We start from the raw sequence: 23,514 nt of genomic DNA on the forward strand, positions 1-23,514 counted from the left end.
GACTTACTAATCGTGGTATTTTCTTTCTATTGACTTCCTCTTTTAGTATGGGTAACCACATCCTTCTGCATTCTACCGAGGAATTTGCGACACAATTGTTTTCATTTAGCATAATTAGAGCCGCTTCTTTGATTTTTCTCTTTTTACTATCTGTTTCTTTCAGGACTATACTTGAATCTCTCCACTGAACCCTATGTTCATTATCCCATGCGTATTGACATATTTGAAATCTATCAAATTCTCTATTTTTAATATAAAACTGATGTTCACTTATTATAACGTCTAATATTTAACTGTGATTTTTTGTATATCTTATAGCCTTATTCTTTGTTAATATCCCTGTAATAATATTTTTGCTAAACAGGTAAATTTTCATTGTATACAGGGTGTACGAATCAAACTGTGTTTTTTTCTCAAAGTTCGCAACACCCTGTGGAATATCCTAGCATTTATAAAATACTGCAATTAAAACCCAACTATAGCCTCAGGTTTTCTCAACATTCTGTTTGTTGATTCATTCGCTTATGTTGGATAATACAAAAGTTAGGTACTTTAACAATTAGCCATGTTCTTTTTCAGTACAGGGTGTTTCTAAACAAGTGCGACAAACTTTAAGGGGTAATTTTGCATTAAAAAATAATGACAGTTAGCTTTATAATCGTATGTCCGCAAATGCTTCGTTTGCGAGATACGGGATATTGAATTTTTTCTTATAAACTGACGATTTATTTATTGCTTTAAAACCGGTTGAGGTATGCAAATAAAATTTGGTGGGTTTTAAAACGTAGTTATTGCACATTTTTTGACATACAATTAAGAATTTTATATTTACCATTGGCGTGCATACGGGTAATATGATCGGTCATATTACCCGTATGCACGTCAATAGTGAATATAAAATTCTTGATTGCAAGTCAAAAAATTCGCAATAACTATCTCTTAGAATCTACCAAATTTCATTTGCATATCTCAACCGGTTTTAGGGCAATAAAATAAATCGTCAGTTTGTAAAAAAAATTCCAACATCCCGTATCTCGTAAACGAAGCATTTGCGGACATAAGTTTATAAAGCAAACGGTCATTATTTCCTCATGCAGAATTGCCCCTTAAAGTTTGTCGCACTTATTTACAAACAACCTATACTGATGAAGAACATGACTAGATGTTAAAGTACATAACTTTTGTATTATCCAACATAAGAGAATGGATCAAAAAACAGAATGTTCAGAAAACCTGAGGCTATAGTCGGGATTTAATTTCAGTATTTTATAAAGGCTAGAATATTCCACAGGGTGTTGCGAACTTTGAGAAAAAAACACAGTTTGATTCGTACACCCGGTATACAATGAAAATTTACCTGTTTAGCAAAAATATTATTACAGGGATATTGACAAAGAATAAGGCTATAACATATTCAAAAAATCACTTAAATCGGACAACAGGTTAAGGAGATACGCGACATCAAAAATCACCCATTTTTTATGGTTCCCGTTTTCTATGACGCGCAGTGTATTTAAAAAAAATGGAAAACTTTTATATGGTGTAGTTTTTGTTGTGCAAGGTTTTAAACATTTTTAGTTTAGAAATATTATGCGAAATCCATTAAATCGATTTTAATGAAATTTGGTGGACTTATTATATGACAAAAATTTTCTGGGCGAATGATGAAGGTACTAAGTGCAATTTAAGTGGTTGAAAATCAGATTAAAAATAATCTTATTTTCTCCCATGTTTTCTATTTATGTCTATTTTGCATCAAGGGTAATAAATTAAAATATTTTTAACCAGCCGTATCGAAAAATTCAATTATCGTTAATTTAATTTCCGCACGACTTTGCTTTAAAATGAATCCTTTTGAAGTTATAAGCAACGAAAGTAGAAAAAAAAAACGATGCTTTTAGTAATTTTTAAATATTCTTTTATTAATATTCTTGGCTTCTTAAAAAGGGAAGATAAGTCAGTTATTATTACTGAATATGCCACACAAGTTTTCTTTAAAAATCAAAATGCCACTTGACATTCAAATGTGGTCGTTTGTTTACAAATCAGAATCTAAAGAAGCCCTGATCTGATATATTTTTAATCTCCATATAGCCAAAGTTAGCTGACTGCACTGTAATATTTGACTCCTGTGATTTATTCTTTTTCATGTGCCGTGCTCGATTATCGACCGTTGGCTATCAAATTGGCTATAGTAATTTTGTTGAAGGCAGCTCGGAAAAGGGATGCAGAGGATATGTTAAACCATTCTTCTCAGGTTTTTAAGCCATGACGTTCTTCTTCGACCTGGCCATCTTCTTCCGTCTACCTTGCCTTGTATTATTAAATGGAATATATTATATCTCTCTGGGTGTCGCATAACATGGCCAAAATATGTGATTTATTGCTGTTAAAATTTTAAACCAAATCGATGACATTAGTACACATAATATATGTGTATATTATGTGTATAACGATGTTATATTTAAATTTAATTACTTCTTCTAGAGCTTTATTAATTCCAGGTAATTTCTGTGCTAGTGGTTTAATGCTTTCAACCCTAGCAGACGATAAATGAAAGCAGTGCGCCGGCACCGGAACAACGTATGATATGTGAAATAACAACGTATGATGTCGCAGCAGCAATAAAGCAATAAAATATATTTCAAAATACAATAATAGAGGTAAAGGTCATATTAAATATAACCGATTATTAAGTGAATTATGCACATAAAGTCAATAACAAAAAAAACGGGAAAAATTACGTCTTTGGTCTGGTCGACGCCGGGCCCCTTACATCGCCGGGCCCCGGTAAAATGTACCGGCTGTACCGCCCTCTCGGCGGGCCTGATTTCATGGTGTGGGTACAATATTTTATATTTAATGAAAGTCAACATAAATGCTTAATTTTATTTCTGGTTACTAGATTAACAAAGAATTCGTTGGAAGTTTTTTTTATCATACCAATTGTAATTTTATCTACTTTAACGAAAATTTATGAAGGAACAACAAAATATTATATTTTTGATAGAGTAGGTTTAATGGATTTTTTGCGACTTTGCAATGTCGTTTTAAAGAATTAGTTCACTATTTGCCATTTTATAACGCTGTTCTTTATTTTTACATAATACAAGTATACACTTTGCAATTTTAAACTTGATACCAGGGAAGGCGAAGCAAAGATATATAAAATAGCCAAAGAGCAAAGAAAGCAAGAGATTTTAATCAGATTAGATGTATCCGAGATGAAAATAATAAAATACTAATCCACTAAAAGGATGTCAAAAAGAGATGGAGAAAGTATTTTGACAGTTTATTAAATAAAGAATTTGACAGACAGCCTGTGAAGTTAACGGAGACAGTAACAGCAATTGTTAACAGAATAACAAACGAGGAAGTGGCTCAAGCGCTTCAAAAGATAAAGAAAGGAAAAGCAGTTGGGCCAGATGATATTCCTGGGGAAGTATGGAGAGCATTGAGAGAGACAGGAATAAGTTGGCTAGCAGGTCTATTTAATAGAATTATGGAAGTTAGACAAATGCCAGACGAATGGAGAAGCAGTATATTAGACCTGTCTACAAAAACAAGGGAGACATTCAACAATGTACAAACTACAGGGCTATAAAACTAGTTAGCCACACCATGAAAATATGGGAGAGAGTAATTGATAGACGGATACGTGAAGAAACCGAAATATCCGATAATCAATTTGGCTTTATGCAGGGCAGATCAACAACAGATGCAATTTTCATTGTAAGGCAACTGATGGAAAAATACAGGAATAAAGAGACCAACGCTCATATGGTATTCATTGATCTTGAGAAGGCATATGATAGAGTTCCTCGAGAGATTCTGTGGTGGGCACTCAATAAGAAAGGAGTCCCTGGCGAATATGTAAAGATTGTGAGAGATATGTATGAGGGAGTAACGACTTGTGTTAGGACAGGTGTGGGAGAGACTGATAAATTTCAGGTGAAAGTAGGATTGCACCAAGGCTCGGTGCTGACTCCTTATTTATTCTCATTAGTTTTGGACCAGATAACAGCGAAACTACAGGGTAGCATTCCATGGTGCCTAATGTATGCTGATGATGTAGTGTTAATAGGAAATAGTGAAAGAGACTTAGAACAAAAACTGGAACAGTGGAGACAAGCTCTGGAGGAAAAAGGTTTAAAACTTAGTAGGACAAAAACAGAGTATTTGGAGTGCTCATTTAAAGATGGAGTTACTACAAATAAAATGGTATCTTTGGATGGGGAAATGATTGTGAAAAGCAATAGTTTTAAGTACCTAGGATCGGTATTACAGAGTAATGGAGAAATAGATGGAGATGCATGCAGTAGAATTAGGGCTGGATGGATGAAGTGGAAAGAAGCGAGTGGGGTGTTGTGTGACAGAAAAATTCCAATGAAGCTGAAGGGAAAATTCTATAAAACAGCCATAAGACCGGCTATGATGTACGGAACTGAATGTTGGGCAGTGAAAAAGAAAGAGGAACAACGAATGCATGTGGCGGAAATGAGAATGCTTAGATGGATGAGTGGGGTGACAAAGAAGGATAAAATTAGAAATGAGTATATTAGGGGAAGTCTAGGTGTGGCACCAATTGATGCCAAAATGAGAGAGCATAGGTTAAGATGGTTTGGTCATGTTCAACGTCGAGACGTTAATCACCCAATACGAAGAATAGCAGAAGTGCAGATTCCTGGAAGGAGTAGGAGAGGAAGACCAAAGAAGACTTGGGGGGAGACGATAAGGCAGGACATGTTGGTAAAGGGGATTAACATTGACATGACCCAAGATAGAATTGTGTGGAGAAATGCAATTAGGGAAGCTGACCCCGCATAGGGATAAGGCAAAGAGAATGATGATGATGACACTTTGCAATTTTAATTGTTTAGAAATCACCTGCCGCAACATCAAATAAATCCGTATATTTATTTTTCTTAATTAATTCTGCTTCGACTACAGATTTTTTTCTCTTGCAGAATACAGATTAGCAGAGTACACATTCCGACCTATCCAAATAAGTCAAAACAAAAGTCGGCAATTGGAAATAAACACGTTGCGTAATATGATATTCAAACTTCAAACTGTTTGAAGAAATTTGATTTCAAGTCAAACCTAAAGGTAAAGATATCGAAATCAAGTCAAGTCAAACTTTTTTTTAAAAAAAGTTTGGTTTTCAAGTCAAGTCAAGTTTGTTGAATAAAATCAAACTAGTTTGACTTGATGCATCTCTAGGTATCAGGGGAGATGGGATACTCACATGATGTAAATTACTGCTGGAGTCTTAAAAGGGACCGTACTTTTAAAGCCTTTAGAAAAAAATCATATAAAAGGAAGTTTTTGGATGACGCCGAATAACAGATTTGTGCTGCGATGCTGGTTTGGATAGATGAAAAGTTAAGTTTTTTTGGCAGATATATGTGATGATTTTTGTAAGTATGTATATTGTTGTAAAATAAATATTTTACTTTTTATTCGTGTTTTGTTTATTTGATGGGTAGCAGCACTACATTACTACATATATTATGTACGTAGTGTTGCGATAAATTACCCTATAGGTATGTTAGAAATGTGGTCTGTCGTATTTTCTGAAAACGATCTGATGGAGCAAATCTGGTGGCATTTCTGGATTCAGCAAACCCAAATTACCTAAAAACAGTAAAAAATTTTCGGCAGCAAACTGTCTGTTTACTAGTGTAATCATTTCGTTGTAAAAAGAAACAAGAGCCGTCTTATATTTCAGTTTGTTCAGAGAGCATCATAAGCAGCTTAACCGATTTCAAACCTTATTAGGTTATAATCAGTGAGTGCATATATGATTATCTCTGAATAAACTAAAATTTGGGCTGCCAGTATCGATTCACACGAAACAACATGATGGTACGGGTGTCGTGGCGACATCTGCTAAAAACCAGTGAAAGTTTTGCTTTTAATAAAATTAAAATAATATTAAAAACAAAACTTTTTGTGGCCAATTTTCGGGTATTACCTTCGTGGTTTCCAAACATTGAAAGAGAAAAAGAAAGAAGACTGGATAAGAAAATTGGTCCCCGCATCTCCATCCGTCCATAGTTATATTAAATAGACCTATTATTTATTTTTTGAGAGCATGAATAACTTCATCGTGTGTTATTTTTTTTATCATTGCTGTTATTGTCTTCTTTAAAAATATCACAAGAAAAAATTCCTGTAACTGTCTGTATACCATAAATCACAAAAATAAAACCTTATCTTGTAAAAGGTATATTTAAAATCGCGAATTCGATCGGAAATTTGAAATTGCGAATTTAAAATCCCTAAAATGGCTATATCACAACAAAACGTTTTCGGAATAAATATTCCATTATCAGTGTTATCACCTAAAATGAGTATAACTCTATAGGTAAAGCAAACGTGAAGTTAAATTTTGACAAAGGTAAAAAGTGAATAGATAGTTATACTTACAGCTTTACATGCTCTAAGCCACCAAAATATACGGGTAAATACCCTTGAGTTATTTTTAAACAGTTGAGGTTACATTATATTATCCGATTTTAAAGGATGTTAAAAATATTTCCAGATTAACCCCTAGCATCACATGACATCAACCATATTGGTTGGAAATTTGTAGGTAGGACCTTACACGGCAGAGTTTAGGTGAAAACTGAACTTGACTAGCTCTCTTAACGGTGTTAGCACTAGGTTGTCAATGCACCTTGACAGACTTTAATAATATGTGTAGTTACTTCAGCCAAAAAATAAATTTTATAGTAATATTTTAAATAATAACAGTAGTGAAAAAACATTTGTTGGGATTAAAATTAATCTACTCAAAACAAGTATGATGGATAAATATAAAAATTACAGGAGCAATCAGGTCTCCTTTAACTCAACTGGTTTTGTCTAAAATTTGTCATTTTTCCCATCATTTTTTGACATCTTTTTCATGAACTAGTATTTTATTGTTTCTATCCCTGATACATCTAATCTGATTAAAATATTTTGCTTTGTTCAGATATACTTTATTATTTTCGTTTTGCCTTTCCTAGTATCCAATTGATCGTATAGAATTGTATACCCTTCTGCTTTAGCTTGTGTTACTGCTACTTCCTCTTCCTTTTTGGAGGCCTTATAATTTTAAAGATCTCTGTTTGAACTATTTTCTTGTCATTGGCTTTCTCTTATTTTTGTGTTTTCTGGAAATTAATCGTCCCCATGTCTCTTTATTTTCAAACTTATTTCTGATGTTTGTCACTTACAGTATCTCTAATAATAATGGCCATATTCCTTATATCATCGCAAAAATTTAGGGTGTAATTTAAAAGAAATAAGTAAAGAAACAATGAAAAGAAACGTGTATTTATGGATACAGATATATCATATGTAAAAACAATACAATTTTTATACAAACATTTTCTAAATAAAAAATCTTTGGACTCTTAAAAATAACCTACGCTAAACCGCTAATTTTTGATGTTTATATTTTTGTACTACATTAATTTTTTGGAAAAGCTCAACTCTCTTTGTGAACCTCTAAGCATTTTACTTTATGAAAACATCACATATTTTAATTAATATTTTATCATTTACCTCATGATAAGGTTTACGAATATACCTTCCACGGAATTCCAAATCATCTATTTTGAAAATGTAAATAAATTCTTAGTTCATTTTTATTTACTTTCGGAGAGGAGTTCAGTACTCGTTAAATTGATTTGAAACTTAACTATATAAAAACAGCATTATTATATGTTCTGAATATACAGGGTGTCCCGAAAAGATTGGTTATTAAATATACCATACATTCTGGAGTCAAAAATAGTTCGATTGAACCTAACTTACCTTAGTACAAATGTGTTCATAAAAAAAGTTACAGCCCTTTGAAGGTACAAAATGAAAATCGATTTTTTCAATATATTGAAAACTATTATAGATTTTGTATTGAAAATGGACATGTAACATTCTTATGTCAGGATCATCTTAAAACAAAATTATAGTGAGATTTGTCCACCCCATAAAAATTTTATGGAGGTTTTGATGCCTTAAACCCCCCTCCCAAACTTTTGTGTACGTTCCAATTAATTCATTATTGTGGTACCATTAGTTAACCACAACGTTTTTAAAACTTTTTTGCCTCTTAATATTTTTTCGATAAACGAGTTTTTATCGAGATGCGGCTTCTTTTTTAATATATTTACATAAAAAATTTATGGGAGTTTTGTTCCTTTAAACCCCCCAAATGTACAATTCGGGGGTACAATTATACTTGTACCCCCTGTACGTTCCAATTAAACTATTATTGTGGTACCATTAGTTAAACACAATGTTTTTAAAACTTTTTTGCCTCTTGGACTTTTTTTGATAAGTCACATATTATCGAGATGTGGCTTATTTTTCAAAATATACCTAAAAATGTAAATTATAAATACATTTTCAGATTATTAACAGGTCTCTATAATCGTACATATACAAATATGTGGTGGATTCGATAAATATTCAAAATATTTCGATAAACATTGGCTTATCGAAAAAGTCCTAAGAGGCAAAAATGTTTTAAAAACAGTGTGTTTAACTAATGGTGCCACACTAATAATTAAATTGAAACATACACAAAAGTTTGGGGGGGTTTAAGGGAACAAAATCCCCATAAAATTTTTATGGGGTACACAAATTTTACTTTATTTTTTATTTAAGATGCTGCTGCCATAAGAATGCCACATGTCCATTTTCAATGAAAAATCTCTAAGAGTTTTAGATATATGAAAGACAATTGATTTTCATTTTGTAACTTCAAAGGGCTGTAACTTTTTTGTGTGCACTATTGTATATAAGTAAGTGAGCTTCAATCAACCTATTTTTGACCCCAGAATCTGTGGTATAATTTATGACCAATCTTTTCGGGACACCCTGTATAATAAGGGTAGACGAATGGGCTGTAGGAATCGCTATAGGTGATAAAAAATTCAGTAACCTGGGATACACATATGACACTTGTACTAACAGAGACTGAGGTAAGCAAAGTATTTGGACTTTTAAAATCAACACCGGATAAACAAAAATAATTAGGTAGATAGGGCAAAAAATAATACCGAACATACACCAAGTGGAGAAGTGTAGACTAGCAATGACTCGAATGGCAACAGTAAATTAATTAAAATATGAAAAGACCGAACAGTAACAAGAAATACTAAGCTCACGTTGGTCAATGCCCTTATTTGCTTGGTGAGAATCTTTGAAATGTGAGTGTACAGAAGAATTCTACGCTTGTCTTCGACAGAACATAGAACCATACCAAATCGCACCTAAATTACTTCGGCTACACCTTCGGAGAATGATATAAAAGGAGCTTCGCCGCAACAAGGATAATTTTACCAGATAATTTATCTGGCAAGAGCTCAACTGGCCGACAGATATTGCCTGGAGGCCAACCGGGCTCTTAACGTATTAATTTAAGGCCAAACTATCCTGTCGCAGCGATTTAGTATTGATTAATTACTGAGCCGTTCCTTACCGGGCCGAGTATTGATTGGACTGCCCGATCTCCATTTGTATTTATTTTGTCCACAGGTAATCAACACTAGGTCTTGGCTTTACCAATCTAGGGTTTACCAATCAAACAATAGACCTACCTGTTTTATGAAATAAAACCTAATCCCTTGTTTTTGTAATTTCACACCTCCAACAATAGCACCTTGCTAAGCTGAATATTAATGAGTCTATTAGATACCTGGTACGGGTATAATATGAACATACACCCGCATGTTGTGTCATTAAAATTAGAAAAATATGATAAAATTTAATATTCTTGTTGACAATCAAAAATGGTGTATTAGAAATAATACACCCCTCGTATAATAAGAATCTCTAATATTTGACTGATTAATTTTAAGGATATAACTTGGACATTGTTTTCCAGTTTTACATTAAATGACAATTTGGAATTCGCGAATTTGTATCCTTGTATCTTTTTATTTTACTATCAAGTTTAATATCACTAATGAAAACAGAACTGAGCCAGAGAGACTAGGTGAAAAGTACGCGAACAATGTAACAAAATATATACAAACTGTAAACATTGAAAAGTCTTTAAATCAAAAACTATTGATTATTTATTTTTAAGTAGTTTTCGAATTAAAAGGTCATCCTTTGGTTTCTTAATTAGATAATATGATAATGGAAGTTAAAGTCAATAGCAATGTCAGAAAATTTTTCTTAACATTTTTTAGGTAACAAAGTAAATATCTTGTACATATTAAATTTTTCAAAAACAAATTTTGTTATTTTTTTATATAGGTCTACGTGTATTGGGGTAAAGGGTCTGAAGACCAAAATTAAAGTTTTTTGACAGAATTACCAAACCTTTCCTCATCAAATAGGTATAGATAAAAATATAAATTTAAGATTGAAGATACTAATAACTAATAAATAATATATATTATTTACTTACTATTTAACAGTTCTATATATTGAAATACCTTTACAATATCATCGATAACACTGGATAAAGAATGGTGTACAATAGTTGTGCTGTAGGTATGCAGCTTAGGAGGAGGGTAAATGGCGAATTTCCAGAGACATAAAATTGAAACATGCTAGAACATGGCTTAGAAATAGAAAATTATGTTCTTTTATGTTTGAACAAATAGCTATACTGTTTAACAAGTGTAACGATATTGTCAAAAAATCTCCCGCGGTAAACATGTTGAATTATGAATAAAATTATTACCCACGATGCGTAGAGTTAACCTGACAAGCGCCTTAAACAGTGAAACACTCTGTGAAGCAAATATTTGATAAAAATTTAATATTGAAATTTATAAGATTTCATTATGAGACATCTGATGGAAAATTACCGGAATTAAGAAGCAAACACTCGTTGATCTTGAGAATGCATATTCCTCCCGAGATTCTGTGGTGGGCGCTGAATAAGAAAGGAATTCCCAGCGAATATGTACAGATTGTGATAGACATATAGACGCAGTAGCACAATAAATATTAGAAATTAAGGCTATTTTCTCGAGCTTTGAAGAAGCTGCATTAAACATCGGTCTAAAAATAAATGAAGACAAAACAAAATATATGGTCGTCTCAAAACAAGAACGACGGCGAATAAGGCAAAATATTATTATAAACAATCATAACTTCGAAGTGGTTAAAGAATTTAAATATCTAGGAGCAACAATCACAAATGACAACAAATTAGAGCGAGAAGTTAAAACGCGATTAATGGCAGGAAACAGATCTTTCTTTGCAATGAAACATCTAGTGAAGTCAAAACTTCTTTCACGAGGTGCAAAAATCCAGATATATAAGACCATAATACGACCAGCAGTCGCGTATGGAAGCGAATCATGGACGCTACCAAAAAGAGAAGTAAATAAATTGCTGGTGTGGGAACGTAAAATCCTTAGAATGATATATGGCTCTTGCAGAGACAGCGTGACAAACGAATGGAGGCGCAGATACAATAACGAGCTAGAGTCTCTATTCGGAAAAGAAAATCTAGTCAGATATTATATAAAGGCTAAGACTCAGATGGGCAGGGCATCTGATACGCAGTAACGACAATCGCCTTATAAACAATGTGTTCTGGGAAAGGCCAGATGGAAGAAGGTCTGTAGTGCGGCCTAGAAAAAGATGGAAAGATGCAGTCAAAGAAGATCTAGAGAAAATGGGAGTGTGACAATGGGAATTAGTGGTACAGGACCGACAAACATGGAAGGCAATGGTAAACGCGGCAAAGACTCACGAAGAGTTCTAGCACCATTGATGATGATGATGACGTGATAGACATATATGAGAGAGAAACAACTAGTGTTAGGATATGTGTGAAAGAGACTGATATATTTCATGAGTAAGTAGGATTGCGCCCGAACTCGATACTTAAACTTTATTTATTCTGGTGCTGGATGACATAACACGAAAGCTATGGGATAACATTCCCTGGTGCTTAATTTATAGTGATGATGTAGTGTTAGTAGGAAATAATAAAATAGATTTAGAACAAAAACTGAAACAGTGGAGAAAAGCTCTCGAGGAAGAAGGTTTAGTAACACAAAAATATTTGGAATGTTCATTTAAGGAGGGAGTAAATGAGTGGTAAAATGATTGTGAAAAGTCATAATAATTTAAGTACCTAGCATCAGTATTACAGAGTAGTAGGGAAATAGATAGAGATTCATGCAGTAGAATTAGGATGGGATGGATGAAGTGAAGGAAGCTTATTGGTGTTTTCTGTGACAGAGAGATTCACGTGACTATTCAAAATTCAACTGATTCAAAGGATAAAAGTATATTCGGCGAATTCTAGGGGTGGCACCAATTATGTAATGCTAACATGAGAGATCGTACCTTTAAAAAATCTTCCAAAACTAAGGAGAAAATATAACAGACAAAAATCTAAAGGTAGAGATATAGACACATGACTTTGGTAGTCCTATAGTATTTCGCAATAATTTGTTTATAGATTTAAAGTATATTAAAAAAGTTTACTGACATTGCCTATACTTACTTAACATATTTGACTGTTCCATGAAATTGTAAGTACTCTATTAACGAAATAAAAATTTCAGCTACAAAAAAAATTATTTGAAATGCTAAGCCAACAAAAATACTTCATTGGATATAACATCTGAGTTCATGTCAGTTCTTGTATTGTTTGCGTTTAATGGACTGGCACAGAGGTGCTCAAATGTCAACCAAGCTATGTATGTCTAATTCATTGACTATACTTAGGCCTTTGACAATGTTAACCACGAGAATTTACTGAAAATCTTGCAAAAACTAAACATCGATTATCAGGATGTTCAATATCAAACGGCAGGAATGAAACTCGAAAGCTACCTGTTGGAAGAAATAGGTATACAGAAGGGTGAACTATAAGGATGTATAGAGGTAAGATGACAATAAAGTAATAGGATTTGGTCTACAATTGATGTTATCCATGTTCCTAAGTATTTGTAGTTACCCACACTCTCAATTACACTATCTTCAATAGGCAGTTGGATGTTTGCATATGCCGATTTAGTCATGATCATGCATCTAGTCTTCTTTAAATTCATCTTTAGGCCTTACTCATGACAGCGTTCATTAAGGCGTTGCATTATGTTCTGTAAATCATTGTTGTTATTCGATATTATTACTGTATTATCTGCAAAACGTAAGTTGTTCAAAACTTCTCCATTGATAGATATACCTTCTATTAAATCTGAGAGCGCTTCTTGAAATACTGCTTCACTGTAGACATTGAAGAGTAGTGGGGACAGTACGCAACCCTGCCGGACTCATCTCTGTGTTTTGATATTTTGGGTGTTATGGTTGTCAATTTTTACCTTGGCAGTTTGATCCCAATAAAGATTAAATATAATTTTCATATCACAAGTGTCCATATTTTGTTCTTTTCAAAGTCTACAAAATGTATATTTACGAAATTCTCCACTCCCAAAAATTTTCCGAAATATAAAAGTTGTCCGGTTCGACATGAATAACTGAATAAAAAAAGTCTCATAAGGGAGGTAACATTTTTTTAATGGTGGATCAAAGGACTAAGACTTACGCGATCAGCATGACGTGCCGTTTTCCTGCTATATGGTATCAGTCTGTTCCTGCTGTATCGTATGCTCCAGTCAGCCTTTCTTTGCATTCGAACTATTCGAAACTATCTCCTTTAAAATACTTCGTCTCTCGTTCTCAACTGGAAACACGCACGTCAACCTTCGTCTCTTGCTTCCCAACTGGAAGCACCAATCAAATTTCGTCTTTTGCTTCTCATTTAGAAGCAGATTTTAAGTTTTAATTTTATTTTTATTAAATATTTAACCTCATTAAATTCAGAGCTTAATGCAAAAATATGTAAGTACCTGCTATTATGAATCAATACAGAAGCAACTAAAAAATTTTCATGCTCACCTATTGTAAAATATCCGCTCCGAGAAATTGCAGCGTTGCCGGTATTAAACAGTTAAACTTTATTGGTCGCTGGTCCTTCGAGATTTATATTTATTTTTCTGTCTACCAAATGTGGGAAGGTGTGAAAATAGTTTAAAATATCTCTTTTAAAACACTGAACCATATTTTTCATCGTTTCTTCTACATATTACTCCTACGTATTGCAATCAAATCCATAATTTAATTTTATCTATATACAGGGTGTCTAGAAACTCTACCGACAAACGAAGACAGGAGATTCTTAAGATAATTTTAAGACAATTTAGCTCAATTCACCTAGTCCAAAAATGCTCCCTAAGGGAGCTAGAGCTCTTTGAAAATGGCGTCTTGTAATTAGTTTTTCTTAAATACCTCCAGAACGCTTCAAGTTATAGAAACGAAAATCGGTAAGTATATTTATCTTCCAGAGATAAATCGATTCCATCTACTGCGAATTTTTAGTACCGATCATAGGCGTCCGTTTTGGATAGGGCAACGGTTATTTTATCACATAACTTTTTTGTCTTTAACTATTAAGCATTTTTGACACTGGATTATTAAATTGTGAGGTATTCTGGTACTAAAAGGTACTCTTGCTTTAAGTCGATAAGACATACAGTTTTCTAGAAAAATCGATTTAAAAATTTTTCATTTCTTGAATTTGAAAAAAAATTGAAAAAAAAATTCAAATAAAAAACGGTGTATGTCACCAACTTAAATCAAGAGTAACTTTTAGTACAAGAATATCTCATAACTTAATAATCTAGAGTCAAAAATTCTTAAAAATTAAAGATAAAAATGTTATGCGATAGAATAACCGAACCGTTGACCTACCCAAAACGGATGCATATGACCTGTACTAGAAATTCGCAATAAATGAAATCGATTCATCTCTGAAATATAAACAAAAGTACCAATTTTCGGATTTCTAAATAGTTTTTTTTTTTAATTCAAAAAAAGCAAAATTTTCAAATCGATTTTTCTAGAAAACGGTGTATCCTATCGACTTAAAACAAGAGTATCTTTTAGTTGTGGAAGACCTCATAATTTAATAATCCATAGTCAAAAATGCTTAAAAATTAAAGATAAAAAAGTTATGCTATAAAATAACTGTTGCCCTACCCAAAACGGACGCCTATGACCGGTACTAGAAATTCGCAATGCATGGAATGGATTTATCTCTAGAATATAAATACGTACACCAATTATTGTTTTTCTCAATAGAAGTATTCCTGAGTTATTTAAGAAAAACTAATTAGGTACAAGACGTCATTTTCAAAGAGCTCTAGCTCCCTTAGGAAACATTTTCAGACTAGGTGAATAATTGGATTAAAATATCTTAAAATTATCTGAGGAATCTCCTGTCTTCGTTTTTCGGTAGATTTTCTGGACACCCTGTATATGTTATGGGTAAAGTTAGGTTAACGGGTAAACCTAGGATTACCCGGGTAAAGTGGGAAGTACCTGCGAGGTATTGCTAAAATAAATGCAAATGTAAAGCTGCTGGAAACATTATTTGTAACTCCAAATGACACAGAAACTCCTTACTTTTGTAAAATGCATTTTTTTTAATTTAAGATATCTTTTAAACAGTTACGGCCTTATCATTACTAGGCACACCCAATTAAGCATTTAATTAACCAAGTGGCAGCAGGTAGAATGTGTTTTACCCAAGTAAAGCCCGAAATTTGAACTCTGTATTTAAATTATACTTCGGACTTAGTATCGGATATTACCGATACCTCGCGGCTACTTTGCAGTTTACCCGGGTAATCCTAGGTTTACCCGTTAATCAAACTTTACCCCTAACAGGTAACAGGTACATTTTGACCCAAGCGACAAGCTCCGTAAGCAGTAAAATATGAATTTGTATTGTCCATATTGATATTTATTATAATAAATAAACCCGTATTTTTATTTTCTCCCCACTACGCTGATATTCTATAACGAGATCTTAGTGAATAAGATCCTGAAGATGCTTTTCTTGGCTTAACAATGTTTCTATCGAATATGCTTAAATAGGTTTGATTATTGAAACAGTGCATAATAAAGAATTCGTCGTGCAATGTGTTTATATTTAAATTAGCATAGGAACTTCATATGTAATTTTTTTAATCTTGCCTGTATTATACTTAATAACTATTAAATATTTATATACATTTGATACAGAGAAAAATTGCACAACAAATATTTTTCGTATAGTTCAAAGTATTTCTTCAAAAATGCATTTGTATTACAATTTATTGGTACAATATTGAAGAACACACAATGAACGTAATGAAAATTGCATTTCTACGAAATATTATACTGAAGTTTTGTTAATTCACGACAACTGTTTTAAGGTCAAGACAAAGTTTTCCACAAAACTCTTTTAAAAAGCGTGCTATTAGAAATTTCGTACATGCGGACACAATAACTTATCGTAATGAGGGAATGAGACAACCAAAACTTAAACTAAAACAACAATTAAAATTATTGCTTGAAACATGCAAACGTCATTTAGTAGGCAGTGGGTTTTCTAACTGGACACTGTTCTGTGAAGTAGGGCTCTTACACCCACGGACTACAAATACATTTCTCTAAAAATCTGATTACCTTCGTCCGAACTATTGATAGGTATTTTATAAGCTGATTTTCTATACCGACTTCTATAGTTGATTTTAAACGGCAAGATTGAGGGCAAGAGAGGTCCAGGACCTCGATTTTTGACCCTATGCTTCGTTATCGATCATTCCCTATCTATTCGGCGATACCGTGTAATTTTCAGGGGCAACTCCGAATTGCATGAAAATTTGGATTTAGGTTCTACTTACCCTCCACTTTAAAGTTGAAATTGTGGGCGGGGGAAAAAGCGAATACGTTCGATAACGAAGCGAAGGGTCAAAAATCGAGGTCCTGGACGTAGGCGTATATCCTGGCTGGCCAATCCTAGGAAGTGGACTGGTCTAACGTCAACTGATCAATTTCGAATTACTATGAATAGAATCAAATGGGTCAATATAATCGCCAAGCCAACAACTCTAGAAGAGTTTAGAAGAAAAAAGTTGTTCATTTTGTACTAATTTTATTAGGTTTAAGATTACGTTCATTTTGTTCAGAGTCTCCCAAAGTTCGTATGTGGAATGATGTCGTATGCCTTTTTAAAAAATTTTTTACAAGTTGAAAGCCAAATCTCTTCTGAAATTGTAATAATAAACTTTTTAAAGTAATTCACCTTAAAAGGCAAATTGACATTAAAATTAATGTCATACGTTTGTCAATATTTTTGAAGTATTGAAAAATAATTAGTTTCGGTTATAAATCAATTGTTAAACAAGACTATTGCTTTTGTGATCTTACCTTCGACATCTTGTCAATGTTCATTACGAAAAAAATTTGCTTTGCAAACCTATTACAACAAATATTCACCCTTTTATAAACAATTTAAACAGGTTTTACCCGTTTACAGTACATGATATTACACAATTACTAATCCGTGTGATACAAATTCTAATAAACATGGAAATATATATATAAATTTATAAATTTTTGTACAAATGAGATACTAAGTCGATACTTCTACAGTTTGGTCGTTATTATTAAGTAGTTCTTCTTTATCTTGCTTGCACTTAGTGTCAAAGTTTAACTTTGACGTTAAATAGTCCTCACCTCCTTCAGAAGCAGATTCGTCGTTGTTGTCTTCTTTGACAACATCGATGTTGTTGTTTGAAGGAGAAACGAACTCCCTTATATTGTTGATATTGTTGTAGTAATCGGAACCACTGACTTTGCCCATAAAAGATCGGATGTCGTCAAAGTAGGCGTCTTCTCTGTCATTTTCATTGCTGCTGCCAGGAGAATCGGCCAGCGTAACACCACCTGTTGATAAAAAAATTACTCATATAATTATATTGTGTAATGACTTCAAATTGACTTTCTCCAGTCTTAAATAGGTCAGAAATTGATAAAAAATGAAAATATTTAACAATATATTACAACACCTTTTTTTTTCAACATTCCTTGCTTGTAACTTTAATACCATTCATTTTTTTGTAAAGCCGTAGTAAAATAAAATAGCTATAATTAAATTTTTATGACATTGAATGTTTCTTACCCACAATTTGAATCTTGCTTTAATCGAAAGAATATGTTGCTATATGCATAGAGTGATATATCGATGCTACACAATACAGTAAAAAGTTTACCCAAAATGTACCACGGGAATCTCCTTATTCATAACAATTATTCAATAAATAAAAAATGTATTTTTTATTTGAAACCAATTTATTCTTTCGTTTAAGCATGTTCCCGTAATAAACTTTAAGTAAACTTTTTACTGTGATATTGTAACCAATGTGTTTCGAACGTTAAATTTCAGACGTTCGTCAAATCTATAATATACCTATTCCTAAACGCAATGTAGATAGGTATATCAATTTGTTTATGAATATTTTAAACTGAATTGTGCAAGATACAATCAAAAATAAATTGTACATTTTGAAATAAGTATTAGATTTTAGCTTTCTCCTCATATTTTTGGTTCTTATAAATTCGATGTCCAATCTATTCAACATGTCCTCAAAAGACCCTAAAATAGCCTCTTTGGGATTTTTAATCCTTTATTTGCATTATGCGCTTGTAGTAGACATTGTACTAAAAAAATACAAAAATGAAATAGGTATTCTTAAAATAACCCAAAATATCAAAACAATTAAGAAGCAATTATTTTATAATAATTGAGCTTTTTTCACAAGTCTCTTGCCTAAGACAATTGCGCTTTGCTAAGTGAGTTGTACAAACTTTTTTTTAAAGAGGACTTTTTTCATAACTTTTCAGATGGTGTATTTTTTTTGTAAAGATTAAAACGGCGCAGATTATTTAATTCTTTAGGAGGCGAAAAATGGTACATCATTCTGCATCAATTATTTGTAAGTAAACAATTAAAAATAAATATACTTTTAGAAAAACATGAATATCCGAGACCTTACGAAGAGAATGAGACTAAAATAGCCGTTATATGTTCTATATACGAGTATTTATTCACAAAGCACCTGTGCAGCGATTTGAAAACGACCTTTTTTTTTCTCAAATGGGATAAACAATTAGAATTGTTTAAATCTACTCGACCGATTCGACCCATCTTGTGCAACTGCATAAAAACTCATACTTATTGTGAAATATGTTTTTTAATATTTTTTTTGTTTATTTGATAATTACAAACAATTGAAAAAATGCTTACTTTCGGGTTTAATTTCAATAACTTTTTTGTTTATAAACATCTTTCAATTTAGAAGTCTAATTTTAAAGATCATGTATTTTTATAAAAGTCGTCTATTTAATTTTTTTGTCTACAATGCCTACTTTTTTCACAATATTGAAATTAATGGAAAAAGTCGCTCTCTTTTGCTTAACTGTTAGTAATAAAGCATGACGCAGTAGAAATTTCGATACCCACGACATGGTACGCCTTTTCTACTGAGTTCCCTCAGATATTCCGGTTAAAAAAATGGCGGCCAGTAATTTTTCGATTTTTAAATGCCTCGTTTCCTGGGGTATAAGTATTTTTTATTGGATTAAAGTGAGTTTTATGTATAGAACGCCTCAATAGGGAACTTGCATATTTTTTTATTACATAATATTGTTCAGTTTTGTTTAAAAACGAGATTTTCAAAATTTCACGCTTCAAAAACTCATAATAACTTTGACTATACAAGTTTAAAGTCTTCTGTGTTATAAAATAGTTCAAACGACCCGTGACGTTACATAGTTTAACTTTATGGTTATATTTATATTTATGATTATATTTAGGTGTCTTCTTTTCTTCTTCTTTTTAGTTTATTGGCCTCCACCTACTTGGGTATTTGGCCAGCTCATCGTCGCGGAATACGGGAAAAATATTTATATTCTAATAACATTTATAGTATGTCATTATAATAGTATATACCAATTTGTTGAGATTGGAGCTTGATACAGTTTTTGAAGAAAAGGAAAGAAGGTTTACTATGGAAAATAAAAGAAAACCCCATAAGTGTTGTTTAGTGTCATTTTCTAAAAGTACAAGTTTTCTATTTATTTAAAATAGTTCAAACGATCAAACGTGTTTTCTACTGACGTTTATAATCTCTAATTTAAAATTATATACAATTTTGTTTACTTTGTTGGTGCAGAATGTAAACATATAATCATATGACGTCACGACGCGTTTTGGGCTAGCTGCAATAATTTGAATTTAGAATCGTCTTTAGGGTCCAAACGGAACAGAAAAAAAACTTTTTTATCTTTGATACCTGTGTTAAATTATGTTCTGTTGTGATTTATAACATTTTTTTCGAATTTAAAATTTTATGGAAGTTCCCTATTCTCCTAATTGAGAATCTCCTAATGCGGCCTAATCTCCTAATTGAGAATTGGGGATTGAGAATCTCCTAATGCGGCCTATATTATAGTGGTACATTGTTGTTATATATTTAGTTCTTTTGAAAATCTAATGAACTTTCTTACTTCAAATGAAACACCCTCTAAATTTTTGTATTTTGAAGTCCTTAAATAGCACTGATTATTTTTCATGTAATATTCTTTATACCTAAATGCCGTAATTTAGGAGTTATTACCACATTATTAAAAAAAAATTAAATCAAATTATAAAAATAATTTTTTTTTGCCCGGGCAGGCATTATTTTATAATATTGGATCATTCGGAACAAAAAAGGTATTTTGTAATTTATCTCTAAAAATGATCGTTTTCAATTTATAAACAGTTTAAACCTGAAAAAAAAACGAAAAATGACGATTTCCAAGGCTCAAAAACACAAGTAAAAAAGATTATTTATAAAATTGCAAAGTGCAAAGTTTAAACTTAAATTTAGGCACTTTGTAATTTAAAAAATTATATAGTTTTACTTGTGTTTTTGAGCCTTAAGTTAGTCATTTTTCGTTTTTTTTTCTCAGTTTTTAATTGTTTATAACTCGAAAACGATCATTTTTTCGATCAATTTTATAATTTCTTTTAAAATTTTTCAAAAAATTTATGTAGCAATAACTCCAAAATTACTGCATTTAGGTATAGAGAATATTACATGGAAAATCATTAGCATTTCTTAGTGAATTCAAAACGCAAAAAAATATACAGGGTGTCCCATTTGAAATTATAAACTTCATTAGTAGTTTATAAAACTAAAAGATATGACAACAATGCATATACTTCGATAATAGCGGCCGCATCACATGACCTTTACTAATTAAAACCTATAAAAATCGTGCAAGCTATTTCCGAGATAATTCAGGCTTTTTATACATACAACCCACTCTGTATATTCTGGAACACGTCAATTATTTTAGTATCAGTTAATAAAAAAATTAAAAAATATTATAGTTACCGTTTCCTTCATCGGCTTCGTGTTTCTTAAGATGTCTGTCCAAATTCGTCTGTTGTCCAAAACATCTCTCGCAAAGCGGACACTTAAAAGGCTTTTCTTTATTATGAATATTCCGTACATGTCTTTGTAGATTACTCGATATACTAAAGGATCTTTCACAGTAATTACACTTGTAGGGTTGTTCACCGGTGTGTGTTCTGAGGTGACGAGTCAGATTTGCTGATCTGGGAAAAACTTTTCCACAGTACGTACAAGTGTACCTGTCTTTCACCTTGCTTTGTGTATATTGTTGCATAACATCTTGAAATGGTTTAACCGTCGATCGTATCATTTCCATTCTTTGAGGTTGAAGACCGTTGAGAAACGGAAACCTATGAGGTGGAAATGAAAAAGGAAGCAGTTTGTCGTTGGCTGGAGATGGGAAACCATATGGAAAATTTCTACAAATATCTGGCATCATGGGGTGAATAGGCCTTGGATATGCCATAGGAGGTGTGACTGAAACATTTTGAGGCGGCGATATGTTATTGTCGTCGATTACGTCTAGTACATCAACATTTTCTTCTTCTGTATGAGGTACTTGTTGCTCTTCTTCACCACTTACTATAACCTGACTATTTGGTTTCCATCCACTCAGATCTAATGGCTGATCATTAGTTTCTTCGGTTGTAGATGTAGATTCGGATGATTTCTTAGTATTCTCTTCAAATTCTCGTTTGAATTCTCGTTTGGGTGTATACATTGGAAATTGAGGTTTGGGTACAAATCCTGCTAATGTAGAAGGTTCTGTTTTACAATAGGGTTCGGTTTTTATATTCGAATGTAACGAATTCATTAAGGGTTTCATATTATCTTCTTCAAATTCTCTCTTAGAGGGAAACGATGGGAATGATAAACTAAATTGATCCTTAGGTAAATAGCTTTGTGGCCTACTAGGTGAAGACGAGCCAGTAGCTTCAATTCCTTTTGGAGGACTCATCTCAGTTTTTACTCTTTCCATATCTGGCGAACATCTCTCGGGTTTAGGTGATAATTTAACCCTTTTTTGAAGATGTTCATCTTCAATTTTGGGTATTTGGTTGAACAACAAAGGTGGTATGAGTGGTGTAGAAGGAAAAAATGATAACTGTGGTGCAAAAAACGGTATCGGACAGCCAATTGGTCGGTAAAAAGGAAAACCATTATTGCCAGCCATCGGTTGATTCATTATCAAAGGATGAGGTCGACTAGGAAAAGGTGGTAGTGTAGTTGAATCACAGAACCGTTTGTGCTTGGATAACGATGTAAGTGTAGGAAACGATTTTCTGCATTTGGCGCATCTGATCTTCATTCGACAACTTGAGTGCATCCGTTTGTGACGGCAAAGATTCGAAAATTGCGTGTAAGACTGAAACAAACAAAGGCAGGTTTTAGTTTCTTGGATACTAAAATACATCTGTGGTTCTCCGGGATTGATTCCGCGGGATCAAACACGGAAAACTACTATTATTTATAAGGTGATCAAATTTTTTTGTACGAAATACACAATACGTATTTTTTATCGTTTTAAATTTATGTGAGTGTATCAAATGACACCTTTCAAGTTTCTCGTGAAGATATCGTGAAGTTTAAATTAAATTACATAATAATACTGTCCTATGACTCTGTCATCATGAAAACTAAACTGAAAAAACTGCGATTCATTTTTAGAATATAAAACTACATACAATTTTTGAACGAAACATATTTTAAAAAATAAATAATTGCTTTTCTTATCTTTATGAAGTACTTATCATTATTTCCAAGAAAATTCTTCTTCTTATGCTGCCTATCCGTTACGGATGTTGGACACTAAGATGGATATTTTGACTTTGTTGACTGCTGCTCTAAGTAGGGCAACCGCAGGTAATTGTCAAGTTTAACCATTTTCGTAGGTTATGAAGACATACAAAATGAAGTGCAATGAAATAGCATTGGTTCAGAAATACAAATACTTAGGTCATGAAATTCAAACTGCCAGTGACAATCAAACAGCCAAACTGCAAAGAAGAATAACCTTAGCATTGGCCGCATATAGAACTCTATCAGACATCTTCAAGAGCAACATGCCGTTCGATTAATTAGTAATTCCAGTCATGACTTACAGCGCCGAAACAATATAGTTAACCTAGTGCACAGCAACCAAATTTAGGTGGCCCAAAGAAGAATGGAACGGTCACTACTTCGACTGACTCTCAAACGTAGGGTTAGAAAAGAGGAACTCAGAAGATGAGCAGGCGTCACAGAT

At 32.6% G+C, this 23,514-nt stretch overlaps 1 protein-coding gene across 4 annotated transcripts in view; it reads right to left on the reverse strand.

The window, feature by feature from the left end:
* Positions 1-7,299: 7,299 nt before the first annotated feature.
* LOC114326671 (transcription factor hamlet-like) overlaps positions 7,300-23,514 on the reverse strand; it is a 638,926-nt gene continuing 622,711 nt past the window's right edge. For all 4 annotated transcript variants that reach the window (XM_028275076.2, XM_028275074.2, XM_028275075.2 and 1 more), the window contains 2 exons: positions 21,249-22,635; positions 7,300-17,751 (listed from right to left, as the gene is read on the reverse strand). In XM_028275076.2, the coding sequence (XP_028130877.2) occupies positions 17,438-17,751; positions 21,249-22,635 (1,701 nt within the window). In that variant the 3' untranslated portion in view covers positions 7,300-17,437. The remainder of the gene's footprint in view (positions 17,752-21,248; positions 22,636-23,514) is intronic.

This window comes from Diabrotica virgifera, chromosome 1 (assembly GCF_917563875.1).
Source record: "Diabrotica virgifera virgifera chromosome 1, PGI_DIABVI_V3a".
Classification (NCBI taxonomy): Eukaryota; Metazoa; Arthropoda; class Insecta; order Coleoptera; family Chrysomelidae; genus Diabrotica; species Diabrotica virgifera.